The sequence below is a fragment of the Malania oleifera genome, chromosome 4 (genome assembly GCF_029873635.1).
Source record: "Malania oleifera isolate guangnan ecotype guangnan chromosome 4, ASM2987363v1, whole genome shotgun sequence".
In the NCBI taxonomy this organism is placed as follows: Eukaryota; Viridiplantae; Streptophyta; class Magnoliopsida; order Santalales; family Ximeniaceae; genus Malania; species Malania oleifera.
The window spans coordinates 92,648,662-92,670,727 of record NC_080420.1 but is presented as its reverse complement, the minus strand read 5'-3'; the positions used below and the strand labels follow the sequence as shown (position 1 = coordinate 92,670,727).

At 33.6% G+C, this 22,066-nt stretch overlaps 1 protein-coding gene across 1 annotated transcript in view; it reads right to left on the bottom strand.

Moving 5' to 3' along the window:
• The window catches only part of LOC131152970 (aspartic proteinase 36), a 48,306-nt gene extending 35,001 nt beyond the window's left edge, over nt 1–13,305 (bottom strand). Inside the window, exons 1-4 of the mRNA XM_058104958.1 lie at nt 12,666–13,305; nt 10,148–10,277; nt 9,760–10,007; nt 8,791–9,015 (exon numbers count right to left, since the gene is read on the bottom strand). Coding sequence (XP_057960941.1) covers nt 8,791–9,015; nt 9,760–10,007; nt 10,148–10,277; nt 12,666–12,877 — 815 coding nt within the window. The 5' untranslated portion in view covers nt 12,878–13,305. The remainder of the gene's footprint in view (nt 1–8,790; nt 9,016–9,759; nt 10,008–10,147; nt 10,278–12,665) is intronic.
• Between the last annotated feature and the right edge of the window lie 8,761 nt (nt 13,306–22,066).

The window sequence follows — 22,066 nt, the reverse complement described above, 5'->3', positions numbered from 1 at the left end:
ACAGATATGTTTTTTTGATAGTCAAGTTGCCATTTATAACAGTAGCAACCCACTATTTCACGAGGACAAAGGGCATTGAAGTTGAATGTCATCATTTTGTGAGGGATGGTATGTTGAAGAAGGAAATGAGGGCTCAGTTTAAGAAATCTAAGGATCACTTAGGTGATATTTTCACAAAAACTTTATTTAAGCCCGCTTTGTCTCATAACAAGCTAGGGTTAGGTGATATTTATACTCCTCCTGCTTGAGGGGGAGTGTTAGAAGAAAATATGTCAGTTTAGTAATTAGGTTGTGAGGGGGGGAGGGGGGGATCTTTCATCCTTAAATATTTTTTATTCTTATTAATACACAAGAAGGCAGACCTGGAGCTGTTCATAAGGCTCCAATAGAACTGCTGACTGGTTCTTTCTTCTTGTCTTCATCTCTAACCTTAAGTTCTGTATTTTCTTCTTTCATTCTTCACTTTATTTCAGATTTACAGCACTAAAAACATGGAAATATTCCAGAAATCCTTTGTTAGTAAATGTTAAAGCTTGATATGTATTGTTGGCCAACAACCTAACAACTTACTTTATTAGGTAAAGTGGTAATCTAACATGGTGTCAGGGCTATGGTTGCCAAGAGGTCCTGGGTTTCAGTCTCATCACCAACGATATTTGTGTGGTCGTTAGAAATTATCTAATTTCTAGTAATAGGTGATAATTATCATTTCTTTATCCCTCCACATGCAATTAGTATGAACATGCAAAGTGTTAAAATTTGATATATATTGTTGGCCCACAACCTAATAGGTTAAGCTTTTAGGTAAAGTGATTGCTAACGGTCCACGTAAATATTGACTTATTGCCTACTTCAATCACTACGCCTATTTCTCAAAATTAACAACAGTGGTTACAGAAGGTCCAAAAAGGTTACCTTCATAATCTTGTTTAATACAAGTTTCACCATGCTGGCCTGAAACATCCAAGAACAGCCGTTAAAACTGAGGTAAACCATATTTTTATGGGATGATTCACTGGCCCTTAATGGATTTCATCTGGGATCTGAAAAATCGTATTTCATCTGATTCTACAGCATTACGGGAAAAACAGGCTTAAGTTGTTTAGCATCTAACTGTCATGAATTTTGTCCTCATGGATTCACTCTTAAAAATATTATAACCCTGGCTTTGGGAGTCTGGAATTCAGGCTCTGTATTTGGATTTTTGGATTTGGAAAAATTCAATATAAAATTATGTTGAGTTTTACACATAAATCCAAATCTAAGGACCAAAATTCATGCTCCCCAACATAACCTAAAATTTTTTTATTAAGGCTAGAAAAGATTACACATATTAGTACATGACTAAGCCAGCTAAATAACTACTAGACAAACAAAAAAAGATAGTGATGCAGGACACACATCCAAGCAGAAAATAGTAAGAAAATCCTCAATTCTCAATCTCTCAAATTTTCAAAATGGATTCCCAGTTGGCTACCATGCCAAATAAAACCAAAACCCTGAACCTACTTCCCATACTGTTCTTTCCAAAAATAAACTATCAAAAACTAAAACTAAAATCTAACTTTCCTAAATTTCTTGAAAAAGCATAGGTTATCCCAGCTGGGCCCTTCCTCCACAAAGAGGAACTGCCACAGTGAGAAAGTCAAAAGCCACCCAACAATAAAAACTATACTAGACTACAAAATAGAGGCAATACAAAGGTATGTCCACCTTTTATCAAAAATAGTTATATTTATAAAATTAGAACAATAGGCCGTTTCAGGCCTCCAAAACCTCAATCCTAATTTCTAATAATTTTGAAAATTAAATTAAAGAAATTAACATGAACCAATCAAATATCACATTTTCTTTTAAAACGGATTTTTTTATAAGATGGGGTCCACATATTTCCGCCAACCACTCATTTTTATTTTATTCGTAAGTTTTTTAATGTCTTCTTGTTTTTTGTTGTAAGATTTTGTAAAGAATAATTATAAACATACATTTATCATAATTTTGAAAAAATTTCAGAAATTTTCACCACTTATTCATTTTCATTCTTGTCAATCTTTTATTTTCGGAAACAAATGTTGTATTTATTCTAACATCAATAAATAGATAATATAATTTATATTTCTACGCATGCATAGCATAATACTAAAGGTCAAGTTTATTAAAATTGCGATCCGGATCGTAGGATCATACGATTCTACGATCCAAGTCGCAAAAAGAAATCAGAATCAAGTAGAATCGCGGTAGAATCATAAAAGAATCAGTAGAAACATAGAATCGGAATCTTAGAATTTTAAGTAGAATCGTACAGATCCTACCCTGTTACCTGGATTGAATTTTTTTTTTTTTTTTCCTTTTTGGGCTTCAATAATGTGGCCCAATACATGTTTTTATTTGCCCAAAGGCCCCAAAAGGTATATGTTTGGTCCAAAGTCTTCTAAAACTGGGGCAGAATGGCTCCCAGCCTCCCATCAATGAACAGATTCAGCAGAATCTGCACCTGACTTCCTTGGAGTTCAGCACATCAGTCCTCTACTCATTGAAACTCAGCAACCAAGCACCTGAATTTCTCTCCTGTTCAACAACCAGAGAGCCCTCCATCTGGTGACTGGTGTTTGATCAGCAATAGCTAGCAGCCTTGCTGTTTGATCAACATTTCTTTGGTGTTCAACAGCAAGAGTTCCGGGGGTTTGACAAAAACTCAGTCCTCAGTCCTCATCCTTCTTTGGTGTTCAACAAGAACACATCAGTCCTCTTCAACACAGAGTTCTTGTTTGATCAGCAGCAACCAAGAAAGGACCCAAGCGAGCAGGCACAACAGAGCCGCAGAGGTATGCTTTGAAACAGATTTTTTGCTTCTTGAAAAGACTCAATAGTGAGCACTGTTTTTCTCCTTCTTCTCCTTTTCTTGCTCTTCTTTTTTTTCATTTTATTGTCTGAACTTTTTATTGTACTTTTAACTTCTTATACTTACTAAGTTACTAACCAAGTTTTTAGTCTTAAGGCTTGTCATAAAGTTCCACATATATAATTTTTTAATATTTATTTTACATTGAAAGTAGAATCTTTCAATTTTTCATCCGATTCTATGATTTGATCCTGCAGATCCCTCCAACGATCTCACTTAGAATCTCGATTCTAACAACCTTGCTAAAGATACGTCCATCATTCTAAAGCAACAGTTTCAAACAAGGAATTTCACATTTTGAGGCATATTCAATTGACAAATAACCTTACAAAAACATGCATTAAATTTTTTGTCAGAAACAGATGCCTTTTAAGACCCAAAAAGGAGCATAAAAGGGGAAAAAAAAAAAAAACAAATAATTCAAACAATAAAACCAAAGAAAGAAAGAGCGAGAGAGAGAGAGAGAGAGAGAGAAAGAGGGATAACAAACCATTTGATTGAAATGATCAAGCTAGTAATAGGGAAAACATCAACAACAACAACTACCTTTAAGACCCACTGTGGGGTAGGCTAAGGAGAAAACATCAGATAAACATATTTCAAGAGTATAGGAAAGAAGGTGATGGCCTGTGATGCCATAATCAATTTTAAAGCGTCATTCTGGATTGGAGGTTACAATACTGGAGAGGTCATCTTCTATACCATAGTTTGGTTTGATTAGGAAGCTCACATGTTCAATAGTAGAATATGATTAGTATCCCTACACACCCTCTTCACTTAGGAATCCATTTTCTCTTGAGAAGGGATTTATCCAAGTTCCCAATTGGTAGAGACAGGGTTAATTGATATTTGAGATAAAATTTCCCTATCAACTAAAAAATTTTGTATGCTGATACCAAACAAGAGTCAAAGATGTCTAGACATCTCTTTCCAGGCTCCAATATCTAAAATGTGGTCCCAATAAGGCCATCTCAAACCCCAAATCAAGGACACAGAAAGATTTGTATTGTTCCTATTTCCAATCTTCAGTTTTCATTGCACTATAGCAAGAAACTTTGTGGCCACAAAACGTTTGTTTGCATTGTAGCTTTTGACTTTTGTTGTATATTTCCAACTTTTGTGGCACTAATAACTGGAAAAACTAGTTAGTTGTTTTCAGTCATTGTAACAAAGTGAATTTAATAGCCCAAACCCCCTCATGGAATAAATATTGTATATGCAAAAAATTTATTTGGAAAAAACCAACTAAAATTTTTATCTAATGTACAATGATATATCATGTTGAAGTCGGATGCTTGTGAGCCCCATGAGACATTCAGCAGTGTCATTAATCTGCCACACAGCAAAATGCTGTCCAATGGGACCCGCATATATATTTAGCCATGCCACATGGGCACTCATGGAGGAATAAAGCTTTAATCAATGGTGCCCCCATCTAAAATATCTCCAGAAAATCTTTGAAAAATAATAAAAACAAAAAAGCAGCAATTCATTTTTAGAGGATTCCTTGTCCTCTTTGTACATTTCTATCAAAAACAAAAGTCAACAAATATTCATAAATTTTGAAGAAATTCAAAAATAAATAAATAAATAACTCCAGAATCTTTAAAAAGACTCCGTCATTTTCAAACCTTTAACTACAATAGAATTATTCATGGAACAATGAATTTAAATGAAAAATAATAATAAATAAAATTTGAAAAATTATTTTTTATTTTTTGTCATTTTCAAACTTTCACTTAGAATAGGATTATTCATTGAGTACTAGAGTGTGCATTTAAGGGACAATTAGGTAATTTTGTTTTTGACTATAATCTCATTTAATATGTACTCTTGCATTTTTCATTCTTATAATCAGAGTTTCAAGTATGACTTTAAATATAATTCTAAATGCAGATTTTGTAAAGGTTTAACAGTGATACAACTCAATCGCTGGTGCCAGATCACTTCCTGATTTTGCTAGAATCAAGAAAGGCAAAGTGGGGTCCTACCCTCTTCAGGTTTGAGAATAAGCGGTTAGATCATAAGCCTTCTCATTCTTTGATTAAGAATCCAAACGAGAAAAAAAAAATGAAAAGACTTATAATATAACCACCTAAGTCAAATTCTTTGATTAAGAACTATTGGGATGGTGTACAGGTTGGGAAGGTTTTAAGATTATGAAAAAACTCATTTTTGAAAAAATGGAATGTGGAAGTTTTTGGAGACAATAGGCTTAGGAAATCTAACATCATAGCTGAAACTGATTTTCTGGATAGAAAAGAGGATGATGGAATTTTAACAGAGATGGAGTAGGCAAAGCAAGTTTCATTTTAGGGCTGCAGCCAAGCCCAGCTGAGCTTTACCATGATCAAGCTCGTTTATTAAATTTTTAACCAAGCCAAAGCTCAGACCTAACTTGAAAATACTTGCTCAAGCATGTTCATTAAGCAAATGAACAAGCTGACGAGCTCTTACTGAGCCGAGGTACCAAGATGCTCACAGATGATTTGGTTTAGGAACCTATTACTTTGAGAGGCAAGAGGCTCTTAAGGTTTTATCAGGCAAAAGGTGAAAATAAACAAGCTCACACCCAAATAATTCCTACTTTTAAGCCCACTTCAGTCTATTGAACCTAATTTGTCCGTATTTAATGAGCCCATACAATGCAAGACTATTGAACAAGCCTAACCAAGCGTATAAGTAAGCCACACATCAGCCAAAACAAGCCTAGCCTCTTCATGCTCAAAAGCTTATTAAACAAGCCGCAAAATTGGGCTTGAGAACCACTCATATAATAAATGAGTTTGAACAAGCTCTTACCAAGCCAAGCCACTCATGAGCAGCTCAGTTTGTTTGTAGCCCTATGTTACATTGAAAAATGAGCTAAAGGGGGTGACTTTTAGGAAGATGGGGACTTGGAGGCAAAAGACTAAATTTAAATGGGTAGAGAGGGTGACTGTAATACTAAGTTTTTCCATAGATGAAGAAAAAGTAGTGAGGGATTGAAGTTGAGAGAAGGACTGGAGTCTTCTAATCCTCGATTGATTGCAAGTGAGATCTAAATTTCTTTCCAAGTAGACCAATGATTGAGGGGTTAGAGTGGAGCCCTATTTCAAGTGATCAAATGAGATTATTGGAAAGGCCTTTTGAGGAGATGGAAGTTAGGAATGTACTGTTTGGGATGGATAGGGATAAGCCTTCAGGTCCACCTGGTTTTACTATGGCCTTCTTTCAAGATTGTTGGTTAAGAACTTACGGCTGACCTGTTGGAGGTCTTTAATGAAATCTATTTTAATGGAGTCTTAGGCAAAAGCATTAATTGTACTTCCACCCTTAGTGCCTAAAAAAGGATTGGGCTTCAAAAGTTGCAGTCTAGTCATAAGTGTTTACAAAATTGTTACAGGAGTGCTTGCAGATAGGTTGACTAAGGCCCAAAGTGCTTTTGTCCCCGGGGGGGGGGGGGGGGGGGGGGGCAGAATGTGGATGCTATTTTGGTGTCCAATGAAGTAGCGGTGGATATTCATAGGTGGAATAAGAATGAGAGATATGTTTAAGTTGGATTTGAAAAGGCTTATGATAGGGTTAACTGGAATTTCTAACATAAAATTTTTCGTTAGAAAAGGGTTTATGAGAGGTGATTGGATGAGGGGGTGTTTGTCAATGTTTTTCCACTCAATCATTATCAATCGGGAGCCTAAGGAGTGGTTCAGGGCTTCAAGAGGGGTTAGGCAAGGGGGTCCTTTATCACCTTTTTTCGCTTTTTTTCTTTTTTTTTATTCTAGCTGTTGATACTTTGAGTCGGTTGATTTATGTGACTGTAGTTAGAGATTATGTAAAGGGGATTGGGGGAGGTAGTGAGGGGGTGATTGTGTCTCATCTTCAGTTTGCAAATGATACTATTTTTTTTAGATGATCAAAATGATTTGTTTTTGGATATTATCAAAATTCTACAAATTTTTCAGAAGGTTTCGTGTTTAAAATAAATTTGTGTAAGAGTGGATTGCAGATTGCTACCAATAATCATAGTACTATCATGTCTTTGGAGTTAGCTTCCTTAGCTAGATGTGGCATTCTTGAGTGGCCCTTGTCTTATTTGGAGTTCCTTTGAGGGTCTATTGCGTTTTGAGACTCGATAGTGGAGAGGGTGTCTAAGTGTTTGGATGGGTGGAAAGGTGCTTTATTTTCTCTAGGTGGTCATACCACTCGTCCCTCTTTATTTTTTGTCCATGGCTAGGAAAATTGAGAAAGTGATGAGAGATTTCCTATGGTCAAGTGTAAGGTAGAAGAGAGATCATTTGGTTACTTGGGAGGATATGTGTAGATTTAAGGTGGAGAGTGGCATGGGTCTTGGAAATTTGGTGTCTAAATACATGTACTGCATTTTCCTTTAGAGGAAATTATTTTTGGCATAAAGTTACAAAAAGTAAATTTGGCTTACATTCTAATGGGTGGGATATCAATTGGGGTTTAAGATGTTCTATGGATTGCACTTGGAAAAGTGCTTTCCATTTCAGTCACTCATTTATATCATCTTTCTTTAGCACATAATAAAGTCATTTATGTCCTTAATTCAAATGGGCCTACTTCTTGAGATTTACATTTTCATACGCCTCTAAATGATTGGGAGTTGGAGATATATCTTCTTTATTGCTTCCCTGTTGGAGAGCAATTGTTCCTCATGTGAGAAGGATAGTAAAGTTGAAGTCTGGATTCCTCAGGTTTCCATTCTTCAAATTCTTTGAGCATTTGACAAAATGTTTTAAATCCTTTCCCCTTCATAGTTTCATATGGAAAGCTAAAATCCCTTCTAAGAACAAGGGATTTACTTGGTTGGCTGTTCTTAATAGAGTTAACACCAACAATCTGCTGCAGAGTAGGAGGCCTTTGAAGACTATATCTCTGAATGTTTGTTTCTTGTGTTTTGATAACTTGGATCCCTCCAGAGTCTATTCTTGCAAATATTTTTGTCAATTCTTGGTCAGCAATGACTTTCCCTTTCCACTTCACAAAACTATTTGAAGGCCAAAATCCCCCCTAAAATCAAAGCTTTTTATTTGGTTGGTTGTGCTTAATAGGATAAATACAAATAACTTGCTGCAGAAGAGGAGGCCTTTAAAGGCTCTCTCTCCAGATATATGTGTGCTTTGTTTTAGCTGCTCAGGATATGCTCTGCGACTTTTCTAGCATTGTAATTTTGCATGGAAGGTTTGGAAAAAGTTATTCAGTTATTTTGGAAAAAGTTGGGTTTGTCCAGGGACAGTGGAGTTGTTTTTGGCAATATCTTTTGTTGGGTTTGGTAGGAAAAAGGAAGAGCACTACAGATTAGTGCTTTATTCGCAGTATTTTGGGGTTTGTGGAAGCAACAAAACTAGCATATAATTTCAGGAAAGAAAGTAGCATCTTTGTTGATGAGGGAGAAGATTCATTTTCTAGCTTCTCTGTTCAAGGGGATTTGCTTCTCAGAAATTCAGTGGGATTGGATTTCTCTGTTGACTTCTTAGGCTGCGCTGGTTTCCTTGGGATGTTTTTGACATTTTTTGGTTTTCTTCTTTTGTTTTTCCTGGCGTTTCTCAGACTTTGTTAAAGAGATGTCCAGGAGATTGTACATTCTTATTCTATCTAATGCATTTCTTTTGCTATCAAAAAAATAAAAAATAAAAAACTTAGAATTATGTTAGAAGGCTGGAATCGTGTAATAATAAATAAATAAATAAAAAGGAACTATGTTAAAAAGCAGAATCAAAATATAAGAACAACAGAAAATGAATACCAGGGAACTGTGCACACAAAAAAATTATAACCACTTGAATCATGATGATACTCACCAAAGATGTAATAATCATGATGAAAAATAAAAAATTTAAGGTACCGCAACAGAAAAGAAACATCTAGGCAGCATCACTTACTGATTAGGTACCAATGGAGTTGTGTTAAGTTTTGGCTGCACCACTTCTCCAATAGCGAAGATTCCACCTCCATTTACATTGTCCAAGCAATGTGCAAACTTTTTTTTCACCTTACCAGATGAAGATAACTGTGAAATCAGGGATGAATTTGCTTGGCCAAAACCAAGTATCCCATCAAGCGCTTCAGAGGATGTACCTAACTCCCCAGATTGTTTATCCCCACACCTATCAAAGGAGAGTTAATCCTATAGAAGCATCATTGATAAATAAACCATGCTAACAGCGGAAATGAAGATAAGGTTTGAGCAAAAAGCTTGTAACTAACCATACATAACAACATCTAAAGGATCCAAAATAATAATAATAATAATAATAATTCCACGCAAAACCTTCTGATGCAAGATTCGACAAAAGTTAGCATAGAAGTACAAGTCAACTCAAAGAAGTTATCTATCTAGAAATGAGACCAAGTGAACTTTCTTGTTCAAATAACAAAATAACAGAGTAATGTTTATCCAAGTAAATAGTTAAATATACATTGCCTTTCACTCAAAGTGAAACAAGAAGCAGACCAAGTGAACTTTTGACAGTTCATGAGTTGCATCTAACGAATTTATGCACTCACCCAATTTGAATAAAATCACAAAAGCAGTTGCAGCATCAGAAGCATACATGCAGCATATACATCACACACATATAAGCATTACCATGAGCCTAAAGTAATTGTAAAGAGGCTACTTTAACTTCATCTACATGTTCATTAACATCTCAACATATTTACATGATTCTCCTTTATTTTCTAAAATTAACCATAAAATCACTGCTTCAACCCCACCTTATATTGTGTTAGCAACGATCAAACCACATGCATCCACATATACACAAGAATAAAAAAAAAATTAATTAATTAAGAAAATAAAATAAAATAAAATAATCGAAAGTGAGTAATATCTTAGAATTGCAACTCACCCAAATATTACAGTCCCATTCGTTGGTTTCGTCTGGAAATTCCCAGATGCTTGATCAATTTGTACAAAATCTTTGACAAAGTATCCAGAAGTTGAGCTTCCATCTCCATAGACAACACTATATTCACAAAGTGTTTCAGGCTTGCAACCAAGAAGTGGACCGGCATATGTGCTAGTGCAAAAATCTTGATCACAAGTAACCAGGTTTCCGGTGGTGGAGCTTTTTGGATTGTATAGTGTCAATCCTATCTGTAGTTCAATAATGGGTATAAATTCATTTTAAAACATGAAAATGGTCTTAGTTGGACATTTTGAGATAATATATGTGAATGCCACGCGCAGGACCAAGCTTAGTTATATTAAGGTGATGAAGTAAGGAAGATTCATACTCCGAGGTCACTTTTCTTGGGACACTTGGTGCAGCCAACGCAATTCACCCATAGGATGTCACTTCCCGTATCAACTTGCACATAATAGTCCTTAGAAGGTGTTCCAATTCCGATTTTGGCAAAGTAGAGCCTAAATGAATCAGCAATCAAAAGACATCAACATCTTGATATAATATAAGAATAAGAATAAGAATGATGATAAAATAGTGGCAAACAATGATGACAACCAAAATGATAGTGATGTAAAGATAACCCATACTCTCCCTATCGTTCATTTTGAAATCGAGTGTCCTATTCCTACAGCGAGGTATACGTAGACATCCACAATCCTCTGGCAAGCTTATTGCCAGATCAATTAAGTAATGCCACCTGACAGCTTCCAATTGGTTGTTCCTATCCTCAAAATTGGAAATTTAAATCATTCTTTATAAAATAGGTTCGGGGCACTCCTTCAAACTGGAAAAATGATTATGAGGTGAAGTGCTAATCCCTCTAAGAATGCTAACAATATAAGGTTTTACATATTCATAAAATTGCTTGCATTCTTACTATGAAAAGGCTAGTTCTTGTTTCGAGTAGTCGTTCCCTCTAAGAATGCTAATCCCTCTGAGAATGCCAACAATAAAAGGTTTTACATATTTATGAAATTGCTTGCATTCTTACTATGAAAAGGCTAGTTCCTGTTTCTAGTAGTCGTTCCCTTTCTTTGTTTATTTGTTTGCTCCAATCTTCTTTATCCACCAATCTCTTTATTAATCGACTTTTGTTAATCACTTTAAAAATAATTTCATAAATCTTGACCCATGGAATGTCTTGATGACTGGCTAATCATTTTTTTCTTAAAAAAGAACAAAGGAAAAAGAAAGAAAGAAAGAACAAAAGAAAGAAAGAAAGGATGAAAGAAGTACCCATGAGTATATTTTTATTTACCTTTTAATTTTACCGTGGTTCTAGGAAAAAAAATAAAAAACCCTTACAACAACTACCGACAAGAAAAATTTTCAACAACTACAAACCAAGTCTTAAGTCCCACTAGGTGGGATTGATACATGAATCCTTTCCATAAATTTACACAATTGGGGCAAATTCCTCCTACAATTTAAGGGCTATTAAATCTTACTTGATATATCATTCCAAGTTATTTTAGGTCTATCCGTACCCCTTTTACTGCCACTTTCGTTTACCATCTTACTCCTTAGTGGTGCACTATTTGGCCTATGTTGCAAATGCTCAAACCATCTAAATCACCCCTCCCTCCTCTTATCTTCCACGGATATTGTGCATAACTTATCGCAAATATATTCATTCCTTAATTTATCTTTAAACTTTATACCACTCATGCGCCTTAGCATTCTCATTTTAGCAACTTTTTTCTTTTTGGATAGGCTGTTTATTAGTTGCCCAACATAGGGGGAAAAAAAGCTCAAAGTGCTACTAAATAGAAGAAATGAAAGTAACAGCCAAAAACCTTAATAAGTAGGAAAAAACCTAATTCAAATATAAAATACAAGGAATCATCAAATGCTTTGTTTGCTCATGATGATATCAAAGATGAGAACAAAAGTAGAACTTCAAGGCAATTTTTGGTTGGAATATACATACATACATATATATATATATATATATATATATCTACAAAGTAAAATAGGTAAATCATTTTTCAGTGCAAATGTAACTTTTCTTAATTTTTCTTTCTTTGTTCCTCATTCCATGCCTTTCCCTCCATAACCCCCAAAATACAAATCCCAAAATTGAGGGGTTCTGGATGCACGAGTAAATTGAATCATTATTTTTCTGCAACCTTCTGTACTTTAATATAGCATTCAAACAACATAATGTAACCACTGTACTCTTCCACTCACTTCCTCAAAAACCCATTCCGTTCCCTCACCTTCAAACTCCCAAACATAGTGTTAGAGTTCCATTAGGAGAACCAATTCCAACAGATGAGGTAAAAGCCTCGCCATAATTAAAGAGCATAAACACCAAAACAGAGAAATTTATGGATAAGAGAAACAAGAGAATGTCAACAACAATGATAATACAAATAAAATATGAAATGCTTCTTTTGAGCTGTTAGAATATTGATGGCCAAGGATAGGACAGAAAAACATTTTCTTTCAACTAAAAATACATACAGGCGAAACTGTACCGGAGATGAATGGATATTTAAAAAAAAAAAAACACTTCCCTCCGTGAGACAAACCCCGCGCAAACCAATCTTTGTAGCAAGAAGAAATTCTTCTTGTTATGGAAACAATTATCATTGTTGCAGGAAAGAACAAAAGAAAATGAAAAGCACAAAAAATATACAACCAAACAAAAATACCCGTTATCAATCTCAATCAAATACTCCCTTCCATTAAACAAAGTCCACCAAAATCAATCACCAGAAACAAACAACTATAGAAAGAGAAAGAGTACAAGAGAGGGGCGGGGGAAGGAAGAACAGGATATTCGTTTCTTTGTTTCCCAGTATCCATCATCTAAACCAAACATTTTCAAAAATAAGACTGACCCAGTTTCGGAGGGATGGCCATTGCCACCTATGGACAGATCGACGGCGGAAAGACTTCTGCCGTGACGGCGGTGGTCATGGGCCCTGAGCTCCACTAGGGAGCGTTGACGGCCAGCGAATTTGTGGCGCACATTGAAAACGACGTTGGCGGAGGCGGCGGATACGGAAAGCACCACGCAGAGACCCAAGAGGAAGAGCCCCCTCAGATCCATCCCACCCCGCAGCCGGCGGCTCTGATTTTGATTCTTTGCTGCTTGTTCTGATTTGATTCCGGTGTTCCTTGATTTTGGGTATGAGAAATTTGAAAATGGAAGGGAATCGGGAGAGAGGCGTGGGTAGTCATGTCACGGCGTCGACGCCATGAGCGGTGAATACTGCACGGGAAAGCAGGACGCCGTTGTTTTTAACCGCAAACAACAGACAGCAAAGGAACTCAACGCGTGTCCTTGTGGGAAATGAAACGCCGTCTATTTCCAGCAAAGCTCTCAAATTGGAGCCGCCGGGTTCCTCGCAAACTTCAAATTGAAAATGCTTTGTTTAAGACAGTGTCCCGGATACACTGGTGGGAATTGGAACTGGGGGGGTTGGATCCATTTTCAGACGCTCATCATTGCTGTTCTTACTTTCAATATCATATTTTAATTTTAATTTATTAATTTTATTTAATTTATACTACTTACAATTAATTAACTATTTATTAGCCATAAATACAATGGGACAAAAGTAATTAATTAATTAATTTTTAAAATAAATAAATAAATAAATATATTTACGTATCAACATGTGAAATTAATAGAAGATTATTATTTTTTTTAAAATTATTTCAAGGTAGTTATGATGGTTATGTGCAGTTTTTGAATAATTTTAGGTAATTATAAAGATATTTTTAAAACATCTAGGTAGTTTATATGGACATTTTGAGAATTTTAAAAAATAATGTTAATCTTCGGATGAATTATGGATCCAATTTAGGATAGTGATCATCATATACATATTTATAATTTTTTAATTTAATTTATTTATACATGCTACTCAATGAAAACTCTCTTAATGGTGAATGTTTTGAAATGAATTACCAAAAATTTATTCAATCATTATAAGAACATTTAACATAGGAGGTGTTTTAGTAATTTAATTTGTTGACCAATAAGTTCTTATTACCAATCATGTGACTTCTCTAAGGATAAAATTTGTTGGGGTGGATCTAGGAGTAACAATTACATATGGGTAAAAATAAATAACAAAAATGAAACACCAGATTTACGTGGTTCGGCCAAATTGACCTACGTCAACGGAGCACACACCAATTCACTATAACTAAGAGAATAATACAAGGAGGAGGATGCTACGACCTTTAACTCAGCTATCTCTTTCTTTCTCACACAACGCACACAACACACAGCTCTACTCACACACTTCCACACACACATACAATACAGTACCCATCACATTTATATAGCCTGAGATGGGGGGTGTAAGTCAACCAAGGTGGGCAATGTAGGTGAAGGCAGTTGCCAGTTTCCACCTATTGCAGCTAAAAATTCAGCATAAGCAGCTGGTGGGTGCGGCTGCCGACGACTCCACCAGCTGCAATCTCAACAATCTCTCACTTGGAGATTGAGGCAGCATCTCAACCAGTGTATAGGCAAATGATGTGCTCATATCTGTCTTCAAGCATGAAGACCAACTGAAGTTGAGCATAACTTTAGCTTCTTCATAATCACCACCTTCATCAACATGTCTGCTGGATTCTTGCAAACTTGAATATAACACCCTGAACCATTAAACCCGGGTCCGGCGCATTATACCTAATAAAATCCCTGATAATCCATAATCAACATATACGCAGCAGAAAACATAAATATAATCTCCATACATATAATACCATAATACCAAAGTTTACTAATTTCTATCTATAATCCATAGTAATCACTCATCACCTGCATTTCCATAAATCTACATAACTCCCAAAATATTTCAGTATTTTTACAATCATTCCTTACTCAATAGCTTTAAAACATTAAGACATAAAACATAAATATTTACATTCCCCAAAGTGTTATCAATATATACTCTTTCTTTTAATACTTCTCAAAAAGTCTAAAAATCATCGAGCTCTTTAAGCTTGATTTCAAGGAAATCCTGAAAAAGATAAATTCATATTCGGGTGAGACACATCTCAGTAAGGGAAGAAATAATATATTAAAACAGTGTGTGGCTAATATGAGTTTATATAACAACATAATATTTAACATTTGAAAATCGTTAACATAATTTCTAAAATCATTCTCTGATCTTAACCAAACACATGCAAAAGATTTAACCCATGAGATTACTCAAAGATAGCGGTGATTATCCGTCCATACAAGTAGCACCCCACTGCTATGATATTTAGGCAACCCTAAGGTCACTAATAAAACATATCAGGATACTCACCTTACTCAGTAAACCCTCAATTGATCTCGTACTCATACTGTTCAACAATAGCTTACCGGCAAAGGTCCTAAGGATAGGAAAATTTACCCGCCCATACAAGTAGGTTCCCTCTGCCCCAGTATGTTATGTAGCTTACTACTACATCTAATACAACCAAGGTACTTGCCTTTCTCAGCAAGCCCTCAAGCGAAGAGTATGTCTCGCCCAAACTTAATACGTTCTACTAGCATAAATACTTATAATATCATAATACATTATTCTTTCTGTCATTATTTAACCATTCACCTATGTTCATGTTCATAGTTTTAACATTTCATTTCATTTCACTTTAAGTGGTTCTTTCCCATTTTACATTGTTCACATTTCACATTTCATTTTCATTTCATTCATTTTCATTTTCATTTATTTTCATTTCATACTCAGCATCTTTCAGCTATTTTACTCAGCATTTTTCAACTGTCATACATTTACCCAGCATCTTTTAGCTGTTTTACCCAACATCTTTCAGTTGTTTTACCCAGCATCTTTCAACTATTTTACCCAACATTTTTCAGTTGTCATACATTTACCCAACATCTTTCAACTGTTTTACCCAACATATTTCAATTATCTACATGGTTGCATTAACATACATAAGCAACATAATTCATATCATATTTCATTCTCAATGCATTACTTATTTAACCTACATCTCATACATTTGACATATACTTGCACAAAACCTACATTTACTCATGTCACACAATTTAATAATAAAATCCATACATTGCCTATAAAATAAGCCAACCAACATTTAATGTTTATATACTGAAAATACCTTTCATTTCTTACATAATTATCCTAAAAATATTTTCCTACTTTCATTAGTTAATTTCCGCAATGACGTATCTAATAAACAGTCCTAAACTCAGAAAAACATAATTTAAATAGTTGGCATTTTAAACTCATATCGAAACATATACACGTATATATAACACAATTTATTTTTCATTAAATTTATAAAAATTCTGATTTAATATATATTTTTTCCTTTACCTGATTTCTTAAATTATGCCAACAGCAATCCTGAAAAATATTTGCAGCGCTCACCTGAACCCTGAATCAAAAATTCTAATTCCATTAAATTAACCTTAAGTAAAATATTATTTTAATATTTTATAAACTCATAAATTCTAAATAAATAATTATATCCTTAAATATAGTCAATTTGCCAAAATTTTTAAATCCCACTCTTGCTTTGGATAGGGTCTAGAAAACCCCAATTGAAAATTTACTTATGTCAAAATGACGACGATCATGATTAGGACCCTATGGTGGTGCCTGATCGTCGATTTAACAGCAGATTCAACAAGAAATTGAAAAATTAAGGAAATGTTGTCTTATCCCAGGAATGGTGCTTACGTCGTTCCCACAACAAATCCGCTTTACTAGAAATGTCGATGGCGGAGTTAGGAGTCCAACGACACTTTCCGTTTCTCGATCGGCGCTCATTAGGTCGACAAAATTAAGGAGAGAGAGAGAGGTGGAGATGTGGACGGAGAGGCGAGACGGGAGAGAGCGCAGACTCTCTGCAATTCAGGAAGCTTCAAGCTTCCTTCTTTCCTTTTTTTTTTCTTCCTTTACTTACTTATCATATCATATAATAATATTATATTATTTATTTAATACATCAGATTTAATAATACTTAATTAATTAATTAATTCATAATATTTTTTAAAATTTTTATTCATTTATTTATTTATTAAATTTAATAATAATTAATTAATTAATTAATTAATTAATAATTACTCTTAACTTTTTTTTCATACTATTTCTTTTTGTTTGTTTATTTAACACATTAATTTAATAATGCTTAACTAATTAATTGATTAATAATTTTAATTTAATTTTTTTTTCTAGTTATTACATTCTTCCATCCTTTAAGAAATTTTGTCCTCGAAATTTTGCTAACTAATCAATCATTTTCTCATTTTAAGAATTCCACACATTTCCATATACTCCAATTTAAATATCAAACACCCAACTTGACCACAAATCATTTAATCACATCACTTAAATTATTCTCCTTCAAAGATTTTTTCTCCCTAAATCAACCAACCTAACCTTCGAGTTTAAATTTAGAGTTCTAATTTATTTACTCGGAAACATCACCATCGATGGATTTACCATGATTTTCTAAAGTTAGTTACTTCTTCAGAAAAACACAGAAGACCATAAAGAGATTTTTGCCCCCAAACTTACGAAACACAACTCAGAATTCGTAATGGTATCTTAATCTACCAATTCCTATCCTTATCGCAACTCAATCCTATACTCTGGTATAAATCATCCCTAACCTAATACTCTAATATTTTCATATCCAGGTGATGTGAAATTAATCACACTTCCGGCTGGACATTGCTCTGATACTATAATGTAATACCCCGAACCTTTAAACCCGGGTTTGATGCATTATACCTAATAAAAGATTTGATAATTTATAATCAACATATACACGACAGAAAACATAAATATAATCTCCATGCATATAATACCATTATATCAGAGTTTACTAATTCCTATCTATGATCCATAGTAATCACCCATCACTTGCAATTCATGAATCTACATAACTCCCAAAACGTTTCAATATTTTCACAATCATTCCTTACTTAACAGTCTTAAAACATAAAGACATAAAATATAAATATTTACATTCCCCAAAGTACTATCAATATATACCCTTTCTTTCAATACTTCTCAAAAAGTCTAAAAACCCTCGAGCTCTTTAAGCTCGATTTCGAGGAAATCCTGGAAAAGATAAATTCATATTCGGGTGAGGCACATCTCAGTAAGGGAATAAATAATATATTAAAACAGTGTGTGGCTAACATGAGTTTATATAACAACATAATATTTAACATTTGAAAATCGTTAGCATAATTTCTAAAATGATTCTCTGATCCTAATTAAACACATGCAAAAGATTTAACCTACGAGATTACCCGATGATTTCATTTTAAATATATTTGCAAATCATTATCATATTATTAAAAATATTTTTTGAACCTAAACAATCACATGCAAAGATTTACCCAAAGATAGGGGTGATTACCCGCCTATACAAGTAAGTTCCCTCTGTCCTAGTACATTATGCAACCTATTGCTACACCTGATACAACCAGGGCACTCGCCTTTCTCAGCAAGCCCTCGGGCAAAGAGTATGTCTCACCCAAATGTAACATGTTCTACTAGCATAAATACTTCTGATATCATAATACATTATTCTTTCTGTCATTATTAAACCATTCACCTATGTTCATGTTCATAGTTTTAACATTTCATTTCATTTCACTTTAAGGGGCTCTTTCCCATTTTATATTGTTTATATTTCACATTTCATTTCCATTTCATTCATTTCCATTTTTATTTCATTTCATTTCATACCCAGCATCTTTCAGCTGTTTTATCCATAATCTTTTAACTGTTTTATCCAACATTTTTCAGCTATCACACATTTACCCAACATCTTTCAGCTGTTTTATCCAACATCTTTTAACTGTTTTACCCAATATTTTTCAGCTGTCATACATTTACCGAACATATTTCAACTGTCTACATGTTGCATTAACACACAAGCAGTATAGTTCATATCATATTTCATTCTCAATACATTACTTATTTAACCTGCATCTCATACATTTAACATTTACTTGCATACCTACATTTACTCATGCCACACAACTTAATAATAAAATCAATACACTGCCTGTAAAAGAAGCCAACCAACATTTAACATTTATATACTGAAAATACCTTTCATTTCTTACATAATTATCTTGAAAATATTTTCTCACTTTCATTAGTTCATTTTCGCATATACATATCTAATAAACAACCATAAACTTGAAAAAATATAATTTAAATGGTTGACATTTTAAACTCATATCGAAACATATACACGTATATATAATACAATTTATTTTTCATTAAATTCATAAAAATTCTGATTTAATATATATTTTTCCCCTTACCTAATTTCTTAAATTACGCTTATAAGAACCTTGAAAAATACCTGCGGCGCTCACGTGGACCTTGAATACAAAATCCTAATTCCATTTAATTAACCTTAAGTAAAATATTATTTTAATATTTTATAGGCTCATAAATTCTAAATAAATAATTATACCCTTAAATATAGTCAATTTGTCAAAATTTTCAAATCCCACTCTCGCTTTGGAGTAGGGTCTAGAAAACCCTAATTGAAAATTTACTCATGTCAAAATGACGACGATCATGATTAAGACTCCATGGTGGTGCCTGATCGCCGATTTAACAGCATATTTAACAATAAATTAAGAAATTAGGAGAAGAATGCCTTATCCCAGGAATGGTGCTTACGTTGTTCCCACGACAAATCCGCTCTACTAGAAATGTCGGTGGCGGAATTAGGAATCCAATGACACATTCTGTTTCTCAATAGGTGCTCGTTAGGTCGACGAAATTGAGGAGAGAGAGAGAGAGAGGTGGAGACGGAGACGGAGAGGCGAGACGAGAGAGAGCGCAGACTCTCTCTGCAATTCAGGAAGCTTCAGGCTTCCTTCTTTCCTTTTTTTTTTTTTTCTTCCTTTACTTACTTATCATATAATATAATAATATTATATTATTTATTTAATACATCAGATTTAATAATACTTAATTAATTAATTAATTCATAATATTTTTTTAAATTTTTATTCATTTATTTATTTATTAAATTTAATAATAATAATTAATTAATTAATAATGACTCTTAACTTTTTTTTCATACTATTTATTTTTATTTGTTTATTTAACACATTAATTTAACAATGCTTAACTAATTACTTGATTAATAATTTTAATTAATTTTTTTTTGAGTTATTACATTCTTCCCTCCTTTAAGAAATTTCGTCCTCGAAATTTTGCTAACTAATAAATCATTTCCTCATTTTAAGAATTCCACACATTTCCATATACTCAAATTTAAATATCAAACACCCAACTTGACCACAAATCATTTGATCACATCACTTGAATTATTCTCCTTCAAAGATTTTTTCTCCTTAAATCAACCAACCTAACCTTCGAGTTCAAATTCCGAGTTCTAATTTATCTACTCGGAAACATCACCATCGATGGATTTACCATGATTTTCTAAAGCTAGTTACTTTTTCAGAAAAACATAGAAGACCATCAAGAGATTTCTACCCCCAAATTTACGAAATACAACTCAAAATTCGTAATGGTATCTTAATCTACCAATTCCTATCCTTATCGCAACTCAATCCTATACTCTGGTATAAATCATTCCTAACCTAATGCTCTAATATTTCCATATCCAGGTGATGTGAAATTAATCATACTTCCAGCTGGACATTGCTCTGATACCATAATGTCACACTCCGAACCCTTAAACCCGGGTCCGACGCATTATACCTAATAAAATCCTTGATAATTCATAATCAACATATACACAGCGGAAAACATAAATATAATCTCCATGCATATAATACCATAATACCAGAGTTTACTAATTCCTATCTATAATCCATAGTAATCATTCATCACCTGCATTATCATAAATCTACATTACTCCTAAAACGTTTCAGTATTTTCACAATCATTCCTTACTCAACAGTTTTAAAACATAAAGACATAAAACATAAATATTTACATTCCCCAAAGTATTATCAATATATACCCTTTCTTTCAATACTTCTCAAAAAGTCTAAAAACCCTCGAGCTTTTTAAGCTCGATTTCGAGGAAATCCTGAAAAAGATGAATTCATATTCGAGTGAGACACATCTCAGTAAGGGAAGAAATAATATATTAAAACAGTGTGTAGCCAATATGAGTTTATATAACAATATAATATTTAACATTTGAAAATTGTTAGCATAATTTCTAAAATCATTCTTTGATCCTAATCAAACACATGCAAAATATTTAACCCACGAGATTACCCGAGGGTATCATTTTAAATATATTTGCAAATCATTATCATAACAGTAAAACCATTTTTTGAACCTAAACAATCACATGTAGAGATTTACCCAAGGATAGGGGTGATTATCCTCCCATACAAGTAGGTTCTCTTTGCTCTAGTACTTTATGCAGCCTACTGCTACACCTGATACAACCAAGACACTCGTCTTTCTCAGCAAGCCCTCGAGCAAAGAGTATGGCTCACCCAAACGTAACATGTTCTACTAGTATAAATACTTCTAATATCATAATATATTATTCTTTCTATCATTATTCTACCATTCACCTATGTTCATGTTCATAGTTTTAACATTTCATTTCATTTCACTTTAAGTGGATTTTTCCCATTTTACATTGTTCAAATTTCCATTTCATTCATTTCTATTTTTATTTCATTTCATTTCATACCCAGCATCTTTCAGCTGTTTTACCTAACATCTTTCAACTGTTTTACCCAACATTTTTCAGCTGTCACACATTTACCCAATATTTTTCAACTATTTTACCCAACATCTTTCAGCTATTTTACCTAACATTTTTCAATTGTCATATATTACCCAACATTTTTCAGTTGTTTTACCTAGCATATTTCAGTTTTCTACATGGTTGCATTAACACACACAAATAATATAGTTCATATCATATTTCATTCTCAATGCATTACTTATTTAACCTGCATCTCATACATTTAACATATATTTGCACAGAATCTACATTTACTCATGCTACACAATTTAATAATAAAATCCATACACTGCCTGTAAAATAAACCAACCAACATTTAACGTTTATATATTGAAAATACCTTTCATTTCTTACATAATTATCCTGAAAATATTTTCCCACTTTCATCAGTTCATTTCCACATATACATATCTAATAAACAATCCTAAACACGAAAAAATATAATTTAAATGGTTGATATTTTAAACCAATACCGAAATATATATACGTATATATAACACAATCTATTTTCTA